We start from the raw sequence: 13,411 nt of genomic DNA, 5'->3' as shown, positions 1-13,411 counted from the left end.
AACTAGCTTTTCTTTTTTTACCGACTATTTCCCTCCTGTTTTCCCTTTGTAATTTTTCAAGCCTTGGATCTCCGAGACAAAAGGAACATTTCCTATGAAGTTACATCACATGTCTGTTTCAAAGTACATAAAAGGCTCAAGTGGTTTCAAAAAGTTTTTTTTAATTATTATTAAAAACACAATTTCTATTTATACATCTCTGTTTATAACAAAAAAAGTTAACAAAAATCACCTATGAACAGTATTTTACTGACATGTATCTACAATAACAGCTTTCAAAATGTTGACTAATCTGTTATCTTACAAATGTCCATTTCTGCCAACTTATTTTACTACACATAAATATAAAAAGAATGATAAAAAAAATAGGCAAAAAGAAATACTTAAAAATGAGGAAAAAGGCATATTTAACAATACGAATGAACATCACAGTATTCAACATCTGCTTGTGGAGACTGTATATTTACATTTGCAAAAAAGGACGTTTATTTTTATCATCAAAAAGAACACACACAAAAAGTAAGACAAGTGGTTTGGAGAACTCTTACATTATTGAACATTGAAGTAAAAAAAAAAAAGTCCAACCTTAACAGGACTGTATATTATCCACGATTACAGCCTGAACTGAAATGATGCATACAGAGTACAAATATGCTCTTCTAGCATATTTTCACAATTAGATTTTAGATTTCACAACAACTCATTTTAATTACAACCTTATTTGTCTTTATTTTCACCGTTGTGAAGAAAAAGAAATGTTTCAGATCACTACGCTGGTGCTGCTATTGGAGCCTCTATCCTAAGAAAGAGAAGAAAGCGACAAAAGTGAGGTTAGACTACGAGGAGATATGTGCAGGTAGAGGAAAATGCCACAGACATAAAGAAGCACAAGAAGATGAAATGAAAGAAAAAACTAAAAGGATCCTATACAGAGCTTTTTCTACCAGGTGTAGCCATGTTCTGCTGTTTTAGGACAAACAGTAAGGCAAACAACTGCTTTCTACAACTGTGGTTCCCAAATTTGGTGGATTATGTTAACATCTGTGACAAAGCACCTACATGCCCAAAAGGAGCTTCTCTCGCTGAGATTATGCCAAATTTGTATCTTTAATACGGCACAAGTAATAACTTTGTTGTTTATGCTTTAATGCGTTAAAACTTAATGCATTAATTCCGCAGATTAATCTCTTTGCATTAGCGTATTAATTTTAACAGCACTAATAAAAGTTCCTAATTTAATAAATGTAAACTATACTTGTTTATACAATGATCTGGCAACTGAAATTATCTTGGGACTCAAAGGTTGATGTACATTGGTCTTGTACACAATGCTGTTAGCCTTTTAGACAGAAGCAGGAAGTGTCTGAGACTATGCACCTACAAGTCCATCTCTGTATCGGTCACAGTTTCTGCTATGCATTTAAAGGATCTCTCGAGTTTGTCTATTGAGTCAAATGAGTTATTCTTTCACTGGCTGATTTCTTTTCTTTTTCACCTCACAGCCACAGAAGTAAATATTGCAAATCTTCCAGAAGCCACATGTTCCAAAAATTCTAAAACAAAAAAAATTTTTCAGTCAAACAAATTAATTCATTTCCCACATCCATTTTATCTGGTTCAGGAGTGAGGCATGAGCCAATTTCAGCCAACATAGGGCAAGAGGTAGGGTGTACCCTGGACAGGTCACCAGTCCATCAGAGGGCCAACATGGAGACAAAGGACCCAAACACATCATGCATGCCATCACACCTGCAGTCAATGAATCACCAATAAAAATGTATGTTTCTGGACTTTAAGAGGAAGTCAAAGTCTACAAAGCCACAAGAACAACATGTAAACTCCACAAAGTAAACGCACAAGATTTGAAGCAAGAATCTTCTTGACAAGTGGCAACACAACTCTAACCAAACTCAAACTATTTAACATTTCAGTGCAGTTTTTTTACACGTCTTTTGTGTGAAAGCATGAATGACTGAAGTCACACTGTTTTCAGGTCCACTGCAGAGCTGAGATGTTGAAATCCTGAAATGTCTACAGCATTCACTCCAGACCCATTGTAATTAAAAGCCCAGTGCAATATGCTTACCTATATATTGCCGCAGTTTAAATACATCTAGTAGATTACTTGTGTTGTCTACAATTTATAAGTATCATAATAATTTTGTATTCTTCATAAAACCTACATTTCCGCATCTTGCCACTATGTTCCGCTATTTCACTCTGTATCAAAGTGGAACTGGGTTAAAGAGAGACCCACAACCGAATTTAAAGCTGAAACAGAAGATGGGATACAGTGACATAAAGAGAATAACTTTCAGCTGGTTTGGTGTGTGTAGCTTACAGAAAAGCGATCGTAGTTCCTGCGTCCATTACTGCGTCCAGACTGGAGCTCAATGGAGGAGTAGCTTGGGGGTTTCTCTGGCCAATCCCTCCCTTTGCCTCCTTTTCTCCTTCTACTGTCCTCCTCATCTGAGCTCCAGGACCCTCTGCGATGCTGAGGAGGAGAGTAGCTCCTCTCTCTCCGAGCTGCTCTGCTTTGCAGCTCCTCCATCAGGTCATCCCGACTTCGGGTACGTGGCCTAGACCCGCCTCCTCTCCTCCCAGCTGAACCTCCTCTTTCATTCCGTGAGCCCCTGTGTGGTGCTCTTCCGCGCCTGTTGTCCCAATCTGAATCGTCACTATAATCACGCAGGATCCCCCGTCTTGGAGGAGAGACATCTCTCTCTCTGTACCCACGGCTGTCTCTGGGGAAGCCTCCTCCAGAGCGACTGGTGCTCCCACTGGATTGGCTGGACATTCTGGGCCCACCCCTGCCTACATCTCCACCAGCAGGACCCCTACGTGTGGAAAAGCTGGGTACACGCTGGACAATAGGAGGCAGAGTGATCACCCTTCTCTCCATCCCCCTCACCCCCATCTCATCCAGCGTTGACAACATGCTCGGGGGCCCAGGTGTGTAGGGGACTACTGGAGGAGTGGGCTGAGGCTGCAGGGGAGGCATATTTTGAACAGTATGTGGAGCTATTTGAAGTGCTCCAACATCCAGCCCCCTCACCTGATTCTCCAGGTAGTCCAAAACCTGATTGGTACCTTGACCATTGCTGCGCAGACTCCCATTGACACGATGATGGTGATGTGGGGGGGGAGGAGGCTGCTGCTGCAAGGCCATGGGTGACAGCTGCATGGGAGCCATGGCAAAGTCTTGTTTGGTTGGGTAATCTGTATACGAACCTGGAACGGAAAACACACAGATTAGCTTGTGGACGATTCCACAGAGGTATGAAACATTTAAACCTGCAAAATCAAAATTTAAAGCTAAGAATGGCAGCTGAAACCTGAGCAAACTGTAATGACATTTATATTTTTCAGGTTTAATTTTTTTTTCTTGTTATAAATCTGTACAAATGCAGCAAATACATGTACAAATGCCTCTGTGGTAGGTCAACAAATCATTTAACCATCAAAGTATTGTCCTGTTTTTGTGTGATTGTTACTCACCTGAATACATTATGGGCACACCCTGGGAGGAGGCATTGGAGCTGATGGGAGCATAAATGGGTTGACCATTTATCCAAGGAACCATAGCCTTCTGGGCCTCTTGCAGCATCCGGTGCTGCATCACAGCTGAAATCAGAGCAGGAGTCAGCCATTACAATGATGGAGATCAGTACTGACTTTATGGATTTGTTACAGCTTATAGACATATAATAAATTCATCAGAGCTTGGGATCAATCTCGTATCGATCTCCAATACTGATGTCATTCACATATTAGATATCCACATATGGCTCTATACTCCATGGTCTGATGTTACTGGTCATAAAAGATTACATTAATACCATTAACATCACTTCTATATTGTTTGCTTTTATGTTCGACTGTTATTTATTGTTTTAATTTTCTATTTACATGTGATCTTTAATGCTGCTGTCTGCCATCTTTCTGCGGCTGTAGCTTGGTAACTTCATAGCCACAGAATTAAATAATAGATTTTCCTAATATTATAGTTCAAATAAAAGAGCACTGGTACTGGATTTTAATGGTGTCTAAAGAAATTTAAATTCAGTTGTTAGAATTTTATTGGAACCCAAAAATGTGGATTAGTGTATCTGAGATGGCTCAAGTCCCACTAATGTTTCACACTCATTTATTTCTTACAATACTTGTCTTTACAGACACAAACATTTAGCATTATTAATTTGTAATTTTCATTTTTACCTTGCATTCCTGTTATGGATTGTACTCATTATGTTTAGCTAATATCTGTTTCTTTGTTGTGAGTTACGCCATGGGGCAAGCTTCCTTCCTTAAATCTGGGAGCTGACTCGTCATGCCCTCCCATGTGCTGCTGGATTATAAAGGTGGTTTCAGGTTTAGTTATTTATCGTGTGTGTGTGTGTTATTTGGTTACCTGAAGTACCTGACACATGAAGTTACCCTCATGTGTCATTGAGTTACGCTTTTGAGTATTGTTATTTTTAGTTGACCTCTTTTATAGGTCGGCTGGTTTATTAATCCTTTTGTGGAATTTTTGGGTCAATAAAAATAGTTTTTGAAACGACTTTGTTTCCTCATTGCTTTATTGCTTGGTCCCTGACAGTCTCTCTAAAATGAGTCAACCACAGAATGAAGTGTCTACCTCTTGATAAAGTCTGATGAGTGTGTGGTGGCCCTCTCATATTCATTGGACCTGGCTTTGCGGCCTTTTTCTATGTTTTGCTTTCTTTTGCAGGGACTGGTGGGTGGAGTCAGTCAGGATGATCGAGAGCACATGGCCAAGTCTTCAGACAGTCCTTAATGCCAGCTGATGTAGTCTGTTGGTCCCCTCCCTTCAACTTCTGACACCATGTTTTCTTTTGGTTGGCCTTGGACTTTAATCTGACACCCATCCATCTGCTGATACTACTGACTTACAAACCTCATATCTTTATGTTTTGTTGGGCATTTTCTTCCGTAGTTAAATTGTTGTTATATTTAATTGCAACCATGCCCCTTTTCCATTTTTGTCATGGGTTCGAGCTGGGACATGACAAATGTACCTTCTTCTGTTTGTAAAAAAACAAACAAACAAACAAAAATGTGCCTCCCTTACCCTTTTCTGGGCAGCAGCACGTCTGAGGACAACATGGACAGCGAATGTAGCAGCAGCACTTCTGTGGGCAGCACTGGCAGCAGCATATACCGAAAAGCATGATGAGCAGGAGAAAGCCGATGATGATAAACAGGACAGTCAGCCAGTCTGGAACAGGAGGACATCCATCACTTCATGTTTTCAATTTTAACATGAGCGCAACAAACTAAAGGTAAACTAAATGAACTCACGTAACACCATGAGTTTGATCTCACGATCCGAGTCTCCTGTTGCGTCTCCAGCAGCGTAGATGGTGCAGTAATACACACCGTTGTCCCACCACATCACCTCATTTATCACTAAATCCGCCACTATTGACAGAAAACATCACAATAGTATAAGTAAGCACTGCATTGAAATTCAACATAGCAGCTTCTCTATGTAAATACACTAAGGTGAGCCAAAGGTATTGGCCCACCTGCTTTGACTCTTGTATGAACTTAATAGACATCCCATCCTTAATCAAATTAGTTCAATATGACATTGGACCACCCTTTGCAGCTATAACAGCTTTAACTCATCCGTGAAGGCTTTCCACAAGGTTTAGAGTGTGGGTTTATAGGAATTTTTGACCATTTCTCCAGAAGCGCATTTGTGAGGACAGACACTGATGTTGGACAAGAAGGCCTGGCTCTCAGCCTCTGCTCTAAATCATCCCCAAGCTGTTCTACAGGCCAATCAGGTTCATTCACACCAAACTTACTCATCCATGTAGCTTTGTGCACTGGTGAGCAGTCATGTCGGAACAGAAAGGGGCCATTCCCAAACTGTTCCCACAAAGTTGGGAGCATGGAATTGTCCAAAATCTCTTGGTATGCTGAAGCATTCAGAGTTCCTTTTACGGGAACTAAGGGGCCAAGACCAGCTTCTAAAACACAACCCCAAACCATAACCCCCGCTCTATCTGGCACAACGCAGTCAGACAAGCGCTGTTCTCCTGGCAACCGCCTTACCCAGACACTTCCATCAGATCAGATGGTGAAGCGCGATTCGTCACTCCAGAGAACATGTTTCCACTGACCCGGAGTCCAGTGGCGGCGGTCTCTACACTGCATCCGACACTTTGCTTTGCTTGTGGTGATGTATGGCTTGCATGCAGCTGCTTGCCATGGGAACCCTATCCACAAGCTCTCTTTGCACTGTTCTTGAGCTGATCTGAAGGCCACGTGAAGTTTGGAGGTCTGTAGCAATCGACTGCACTATGCGCCTCAGCATCCGCCAACCCTGCTCAGTCACTTCATGGGGGTCTACCACTTCGTGGCTGAGTTGCTGTTGTTCCCAATCACGTCCACTTTGTTATGATACCACTGACAGCTGACTGTGGAATATTTAGAAGTGAGGAAATTTCACGACTGGACTTGTTGCACAGGTGGCATTCTATCACAGTACCACGCTGGAATTCACTGAGCTCCTCAGAGCGACTCATTCCTTCACAAATGTTTGTAGAAACAGTCTGAAGGCCTTGGTGCTTGATTTTTATACACCTGTGGCCATGGAAGTGATTGGAACACCTGATTTAAATTATTTGGATGGGACAGTGAATACCTTTGGCAATATAGTGCATATGCTGAATGAATTATGATTGTTTTCTTACATGTTTGCAATAAAGCAAAACAAACAAAACAAATGATAACAGTCAAAACAAAAAGAAAAAAGAATAAAGTCAAATGAACTAAAATAAAAATAAATAATAATATGAACCCAACATGTATGAAAATGAGTAGGATGAGGCATAAGCTTATTTTACCCTACCCCTTCTCCACTACTCAGTTCACAATCAACTTCCCCAAACATACATGTTATACATATTATACATATATACTATTATACATATTCACAAAAAGTAGAAAACAGGTTAAAGAAAATATATTTAATCTATTTATTTTTTACTTTTCTATATTGTATATACTTCTCAAGAAGCTGCGCCTGAACAGCAAAACCTTCACTGACAATTAAATATTTTGTTATGGTTTACTTTCCTTATGTAGCATTTATTCTCTTCACTTATTCAGGAATGGACATTATGCTAGCAAATAACATGCACTGAATAAAGATGCATAAACTGGAATGAATGAATAAATCAATCAATCAATGCACTGGAGCTGAAAATCATTATTCTGGAATTCAGCTTACAGTTCTGGATGGTGATTTTACGATTTCTGTACTCCGGACCCAGGGTGGGCTCATTGACGCCTCTCTTCTGGATCACTGTTCGAACTGTACGCTGGCGGTCTGGGCAGTCATTAGCAGGATCCTGACCCAGCTGCAGAGCTGCCTGATAAGCTTCAGAAAACAGGGAAAAACAGTAGAACTGGTTTAATAAATTCCAGCTTTAGATCTGTATGCGTACAACTTTCTATTGTCACATTTTATTCATAATGTTTTACAACACATCATGATTTTTTTTTTAACTTGTCCTGTACAGCAACATAGCAAGCAGAATGGTGGTCTGGATGTTGGGCCAAAACAAATCTGCTTTGCCAAAGAGAGCTTTAAGGGTATAAGGTTCCTCTTAATAACTAAATATTATTTATTTTTAAAAACTGTCTATTGCTGAATTTGCATTTTAATGGTGGGACTGATGAGAAGAGAGAAGCACATGTGAAAAAGAAGCTGAAAAAAAAACATGAATCACTCCACAAAGGAAAAACCAGAAACATAACCGTAGCTACTGGTGATTAAACCCAATAACTAACCCAACCCAATAACTGACTGACTGTAACTTAACTATAAAAGTATTGGATGGATTAGTAATGAATATGGCTGGTAAGAGGTAAATCTGGGTTTCCTGCGACCCTGGATAAGCGGCAGAAATGGATGGATGGACTTACTAGCTTACAACATTCACCAATCAGCTATCATATAAAAAAATGAAATAATTTTTTAAATGTATTTATATTTTTTATCAATTATTTGAGGGAGACATTTAGGGAAAAAACATATCAAGTAACAAAACAGAGAGCTGGATGTCAGCTGATATTGATTTATTGTATCGCATGTCGAGAGCTCAGTAATGAACGCACGCCGGGTCATTCTGGCATCGATGCAGCTTCGGGAGAGGACCCAAGCATTCAGTGAAGCGATGTCCAAAAAGCTAGAAAACACCACAATAAGCCATCTTCTAGCTGCAGCTCAAGGTGAACACTGCCTTGGCATCTTGTCAAGAATGTTTAATCCTAACTTGATGCTATTGTAGTAAGAGGAGCTGATCATTTCTCTCCGATCTGAGTCTTCCTCATTCACTTGTTGCCAAAGCTTATTCTGCATTCATTCTTCTGCTTCTGTTAATTTTTTTAAATTTTATTTTGTTATGCAGTGTTGGTTTGTCTATTAGCAACATAACTTAAAAAGTTATTTACAGATTTTGATAACATCATAGTAGATGTTATTACCTGAGATTGTTTGATCTGGATCATGTTATAATCTGGATCTGGTGATCCAGAAGGTTAGAAATACAGGGGGTACTGGGTGGGCTGTTTTTCTCAGTGGCCCTATTGCTTGGTGAAGGTCTGTACTCTCTAAGTGGTTCAAGTTAACAAGTATCACGCTTCAATTCTGTTTAAGATGTACCTCTTTAGAATAATACAATTTACATGTTTACCACCCATGATTGGTGGGTTTATTGAAGTCAAAACAGTAGCTTTTGAGCATGTAAGCAGATGTTATTTTCATAGAAAACAAAACCATTATAGTACCACAGTGGGGCAAAAAAGTATTTGGTCAGCCACTAATTGTGAGAAAAAGATGAGAGAGGCTTGTAATTTTCATCATAGGTATACCTCAACTATGAGAGACAAAATGAGAAAAAAAAATCCAGAAAATCACATCGTCTGATTTTTAATGAATAAATTTGTAAATTTCTCAGTAAAATAAGTATTTGGTCCCCTACAAACAAAATTTCTGGCTCTCACAGACCTGTAACTTTTTCTTTAAGAGGCTCCTCTGTCTTCCACTCGTTACCTGTATTAATGGCACCTGTTTGAACTCGTTATCAGTATAAAAGACACCTGTCCACAACCTCAAACAGTCAGACTCCAAACTCCACTATGGCCAAAACCAAAACAGACAATGTGATTTTCTAGATTTTCTTTTCTCATTTTGTCTCTCATAGTTGAGGTTTACCTGTGATGAAAATTACATGCCTCTCTCATCTTTTTAAGTGGGAGAACTTACACAATTGGTGGCTGACTAAATGCTTTTTTGCCCCACTATATAAATCCCAATGATGGTGAAATTCAGAGAAGAAAACATTTAAACTCAGCTAGAACATCTCTAAAAATGATCTATTATCCTTTTGAACAGCTGTTTTTTGTGCAGTTTGGTGCAACAAGTGGAAAGCCCATATTTAGGCACAGGTCTGTCTCTTTTGAACTCTACAAATGTAAACATGCACACATGTGAATTCTTTGCCAAGTCTGAAGCACTTGTCCATCCGGCATTCCAGAGCTTAATTGTGCAAGACGAAAAGCATCAGTGGTTGCAACGACTAGCAGTATGTCTTTTTATGCACTTCCTTATTCTACAGCTGTGTAGCTTCCACTGATTTGTACATGGACACTGATCTTCCCATTTCCACTTCCGGTACAGATTTCTGCAGAATATTATGGAAAGTACGACAAAGAAGAGGAAATGCAAGTGCAACCAAAACTGGAAAACAAGTTATAACAGGTGGTACAGGTATAAAAAAAAAAAGAGTTTCGTTCCTTTCTATGTTAAGAGCATTGTTTCTAGGGAACATCAGACAACAAACTACATGTGAACCTTAAAAAAAAATCATATGCTTCATAAGATGGGCCAGTCTATTGAGCACATGTGAGTTTCCCGCTGCAATCCAAAGATAGTTACCAGACACATAATGTGATAACTAAAATAAACAGCATTTACCACAATGGTCTATTTAATGTGGTCACATCATGCAAATACAGTTTCTGTAGCTACAAGTTTGGTGTCACCTGCTTCTTTGGAGATTAATTATTTTAAGTTAGACATTATATCAAAATTCTAGACCATCTTACACTGATGTTATATCCCATATAAAGATAATCTCTACTGGGATCTGGTCAACTTGTTTTCAAACACACAAGCACAATAATATCACCATCTGCTTACGCTGGCAGCTTTACCTGCAGAGTAGTACTCCAGAACTGGGTCTTTACAGAAGGACTTGAACCTCCAGGTGACCAGGACATCCTGAGCGCTTGCTGAAGTCGAGTAGTCGCAGCGTAGAATCACTGAGGCAAACAGCGTTGTTGTTCTCTCCGTCTGTGGAACAACCACCTGAATGGACAGCAGCTCTGACACAAACAGGAAGATATCTTGTAAATTAGGAGCTGACATGACACATAGTTCAGTTTACAGTAAATTCAGGCTGCTGATAAGAAACTACTGTTTACTACACATACTTACTGCTCTATATATCATTAGAAAAAATAACAGCTGTCAACTTTAGTCTGTAAAGTTGCTTTTGTGGAAAGATGCTGATGATAGGAAAGACCTGCTAATAAATAAGTGTTAAATACGGTTACTGTAAAACTAACACTTGCTCTCTGAATCAGTGACTGAGCTACTTAGTTATTAGAAGACATGTAGCATTTTTTTGTTTATGTCAGTATACTCTAAAAATTAGAGCTGGCATAATTATATATATATATATATATATATATATATATATATATATATATATATTTTCCCTTATGACCCATTTACTTGGCAGTAATTTTAAAAAAGAAAACTTGGTGGCTGTCTGCTGCAATAAACTTCCATATAAAGCTAAATATCTTGTCATGTAAACATTACAGAGCCATAATAAAAAAGCGGAGAATACACTTGTAATCCTTAAATGTACAAATATAATTTACTTGATATAATTCAACAGCATCAGAAACTACCTAAATGTTCATATGTCCAGATGCCCAGGAAGACATGACCAGACTCAACAACACTGGAAAATTATTATTAACTGCAGAACTACTCAGATGCCACAATTACAAGACATTTCTTTTCCAAATAAATTAATATACAGCTTAAGGTTTTATGTAGATATGGCCATAATTGTAGAGAATAAAACTAATGACCACATCAATACTGTTTCTGGAAATTCTGGATCAAGGTTATGGAAGTTCAGGGAAGGTGAGTGGGTTCAGCAACCCTTATTCTGTTCTGATTTATCAAAGACAAATCCAAACACTAAACACATGTGTGCCACAGTCATTTTCTTTTTGTGTTTGTTTTTAAATCTCCATGTTGAGGGATCTTTATAAATAAGATAAACAAATACATAATCCAGTAAAACCCATTTCGTTTCACTTTATTGCAACACTAACTGGATATTACTCCTATTTTACAGCTTGTGACCATGATCAGGCACATCATAAAAATCAATTAAAACTTTAATTTCTCTTAGAAATTATAATAATGTAGTTTCTACAAAACAAAGCAGAAGGCTTTTTTTTTAAAAAAAAAAAAAAAAACGTTTACGTCCATTAAACAGTTTCTATGGGTGCAGTAAGTGATGTATATTATGGGAGTTGTGCACAGAGAAAAAAAAGTGTGCTTACATACAGTCGACCTTATCTTGTTTACACCTGTCAATAATTAACTTGTGGACGTTGCTGTTAGTTTCGACTGTTAATTCATTTTCCCTGAATGGGTCATTTTAAACAAGAAAACAGACACAGTAGATTTTAAGCATAAAGCGTTTTTTTTTTAGACCACTATAAAACCTTTAAAACCTCACCTGTTGGCAGGTGGAGCAGCAGAAGCACCACCAGTATCATATTTCCCATCTCGTCGCCCTTTATCCTTCCACGAAAACTTTACTCTCATTCATGTAAAGACTGAAAATCCTACAGATATATTCAGAATATTTGTAGAAATGCGTCCGCTGTACTGCATAATCCCCAGATGTTCACCTAAAACGACACGTTAGTGTGTCTTTGTTGTCTGTAGCGCGCTGGTATGAACTTTGCCGTGGAATGGCGGAGCCAACCATCCCCTCCCCCATCCATCTTCAGGTGACATCACAGCTCCGCCCCCTGTGAAAAGGTGCACGATAGAGGAAAGAAGTGAAAGAGTTGATGAACACTGTTCGTTTGTACTCATATGCTGTGGTTCACCTCAATCTCCAGCATGTACATGTTAAAAAAAATCCACAAATTTTAAGTAAATAAAGTCAGGGCAGCATAAAAAAAAGAAAGAAAGAATAAATAGAAATCACACCTTTTCAATGTCTTCAACTCACTTTGGTACATAGAGAAATTGATAAAAAAAATATTTTACTTGAGAAGCTGTAATTAGCAACTTCAAATTAACTTTTGTTGTTTTTTTAAAGTTCCAAAAACGTTTGGATGCTGTGAGAAATGTAAATAAAAACAGAATGCAATGATTTGCAAATCTCATAAACACATATTTTCTCCCTAGTGGCACATAAACAGCAACTGAGACCTTTTACCATTTAATAGAAAATATTAGCTAATTTTGAGCTGAATGGCAGCAGCACATCTAAAGAAAGGAACAGAGGCAACAAAAGGCTGCAAAAGTAAATGGTACAATACAAAAACAGCTGTAGGGGCATTTGAAAATTAATCGGGTTAACTGGAAACAGGCCAGTAATATGCTATTACTTGGTATAAAAAGGAAAATTTCAGAGAGGCATAGCCTCTCAGATGTGAGGATGAGTAAATATTTTGTCAATCTGCAACAAACTGTGTCTACAACGTGGAATAATTTCAGAAAATTAATCCTCAATATTAAATTGTTGAGACTTTGAAGATCCTACGATATACAGTGTTTAACATAATCACAAGATTCAGAAGGAATCTTTCAAGGAAGGAATCTCTGTGTGCTTGGGACAAGACAGAAGGTCACATCTGGATGCTTGTGATCCTGGGCCATCAAGCAGCACTACATTAAAAACAGACATGATTCTCTATTGGAAATTACTACACCCTCATGTTCTCTGGGCCAAAACTCATTTAATAGTCTGATGCGAAGGGGAAAACTATTCTGTGGTCAGATTTACCAAAAATGTGGAATTCTTTTTGGAAACCATGGAAGCCGTGTCCTGCAAACTAAAACAAAGTGACTATCCAGCTTGTTATCAGAAGACATTTCAAAAGCCTGCATCTCTAATGGGGTTGCATTAGTACCTCTGAAGAGGGCAGCTTAGACATCTGTGAAGCACCATCAGTGCTGAAAAGTACATAGAGGTTAGAGCAAACATCTGCTCCCATACATACATACATCTGTTGCAGGTAAAAGAAATCTCACATATTTCTTTCA

The 13,411-nt window shown here is 38.6% G+C and overlaps 1 protein-coding gene across 1 annotated transcript; it reads right to left on the bottom strand.

The window, feature by feature from the left end:
- Positions 1 to 189: 189 nt before the first annotated feature.
- LOC121650635 (immunoglobulin-like domain-containing receptor 1) lies at positions 190 to 12,114 on the bottom strand. Its single transcript, XM_042002214.1, has 8 exons — positions 11,868 to 12,114; positions 10,255 to 10,425; positions 7,265 to 7,414; positions 5,323 to 5,442; positions 5,093 to 5,239; positions 3,499 to 3,624; positions 2,342 to 3,231; positions 190 to 799 (listed from the first exon to the last, which is right to left on the bottom strand). Exons 1-8 carry the CDS (start codon positions 11,914 to 11,916, stop codon positions 761 to 763), a joined length of 1,692 nt encoding a protein of 563 aa, XP_041858148.1. The 5' UTR covers positions 11,917 to 12,114; the 3' UTR covers positions 190 to 760.
- Between the last annotated feature and the right edge of the window lie 1,297 nt (positions 12,115 to 13,411).

The sequence above is a fragment of the Melanotaenia boesemani genome, chromosome 12, assembly GCF_017639745.1.
Source record: "Melanotaenia boesemani isolate fMelBoe1 chromosome 12, fMelBoe1.pri, whole genome shotgun sequence".
Classification (NCBI taxonomy): domain Eukaryota; kingdom Metazoa; phylum Chordata; class Actinopteri; order Atheriniformes; family Melanotaeniidae; genus Melanotaenia; species Melanotaenia boesemani.
Note: the sequence above shows the minus strand (reverse complement) of the source record. Positions and strands in the feature narration are given on the sequence as shown.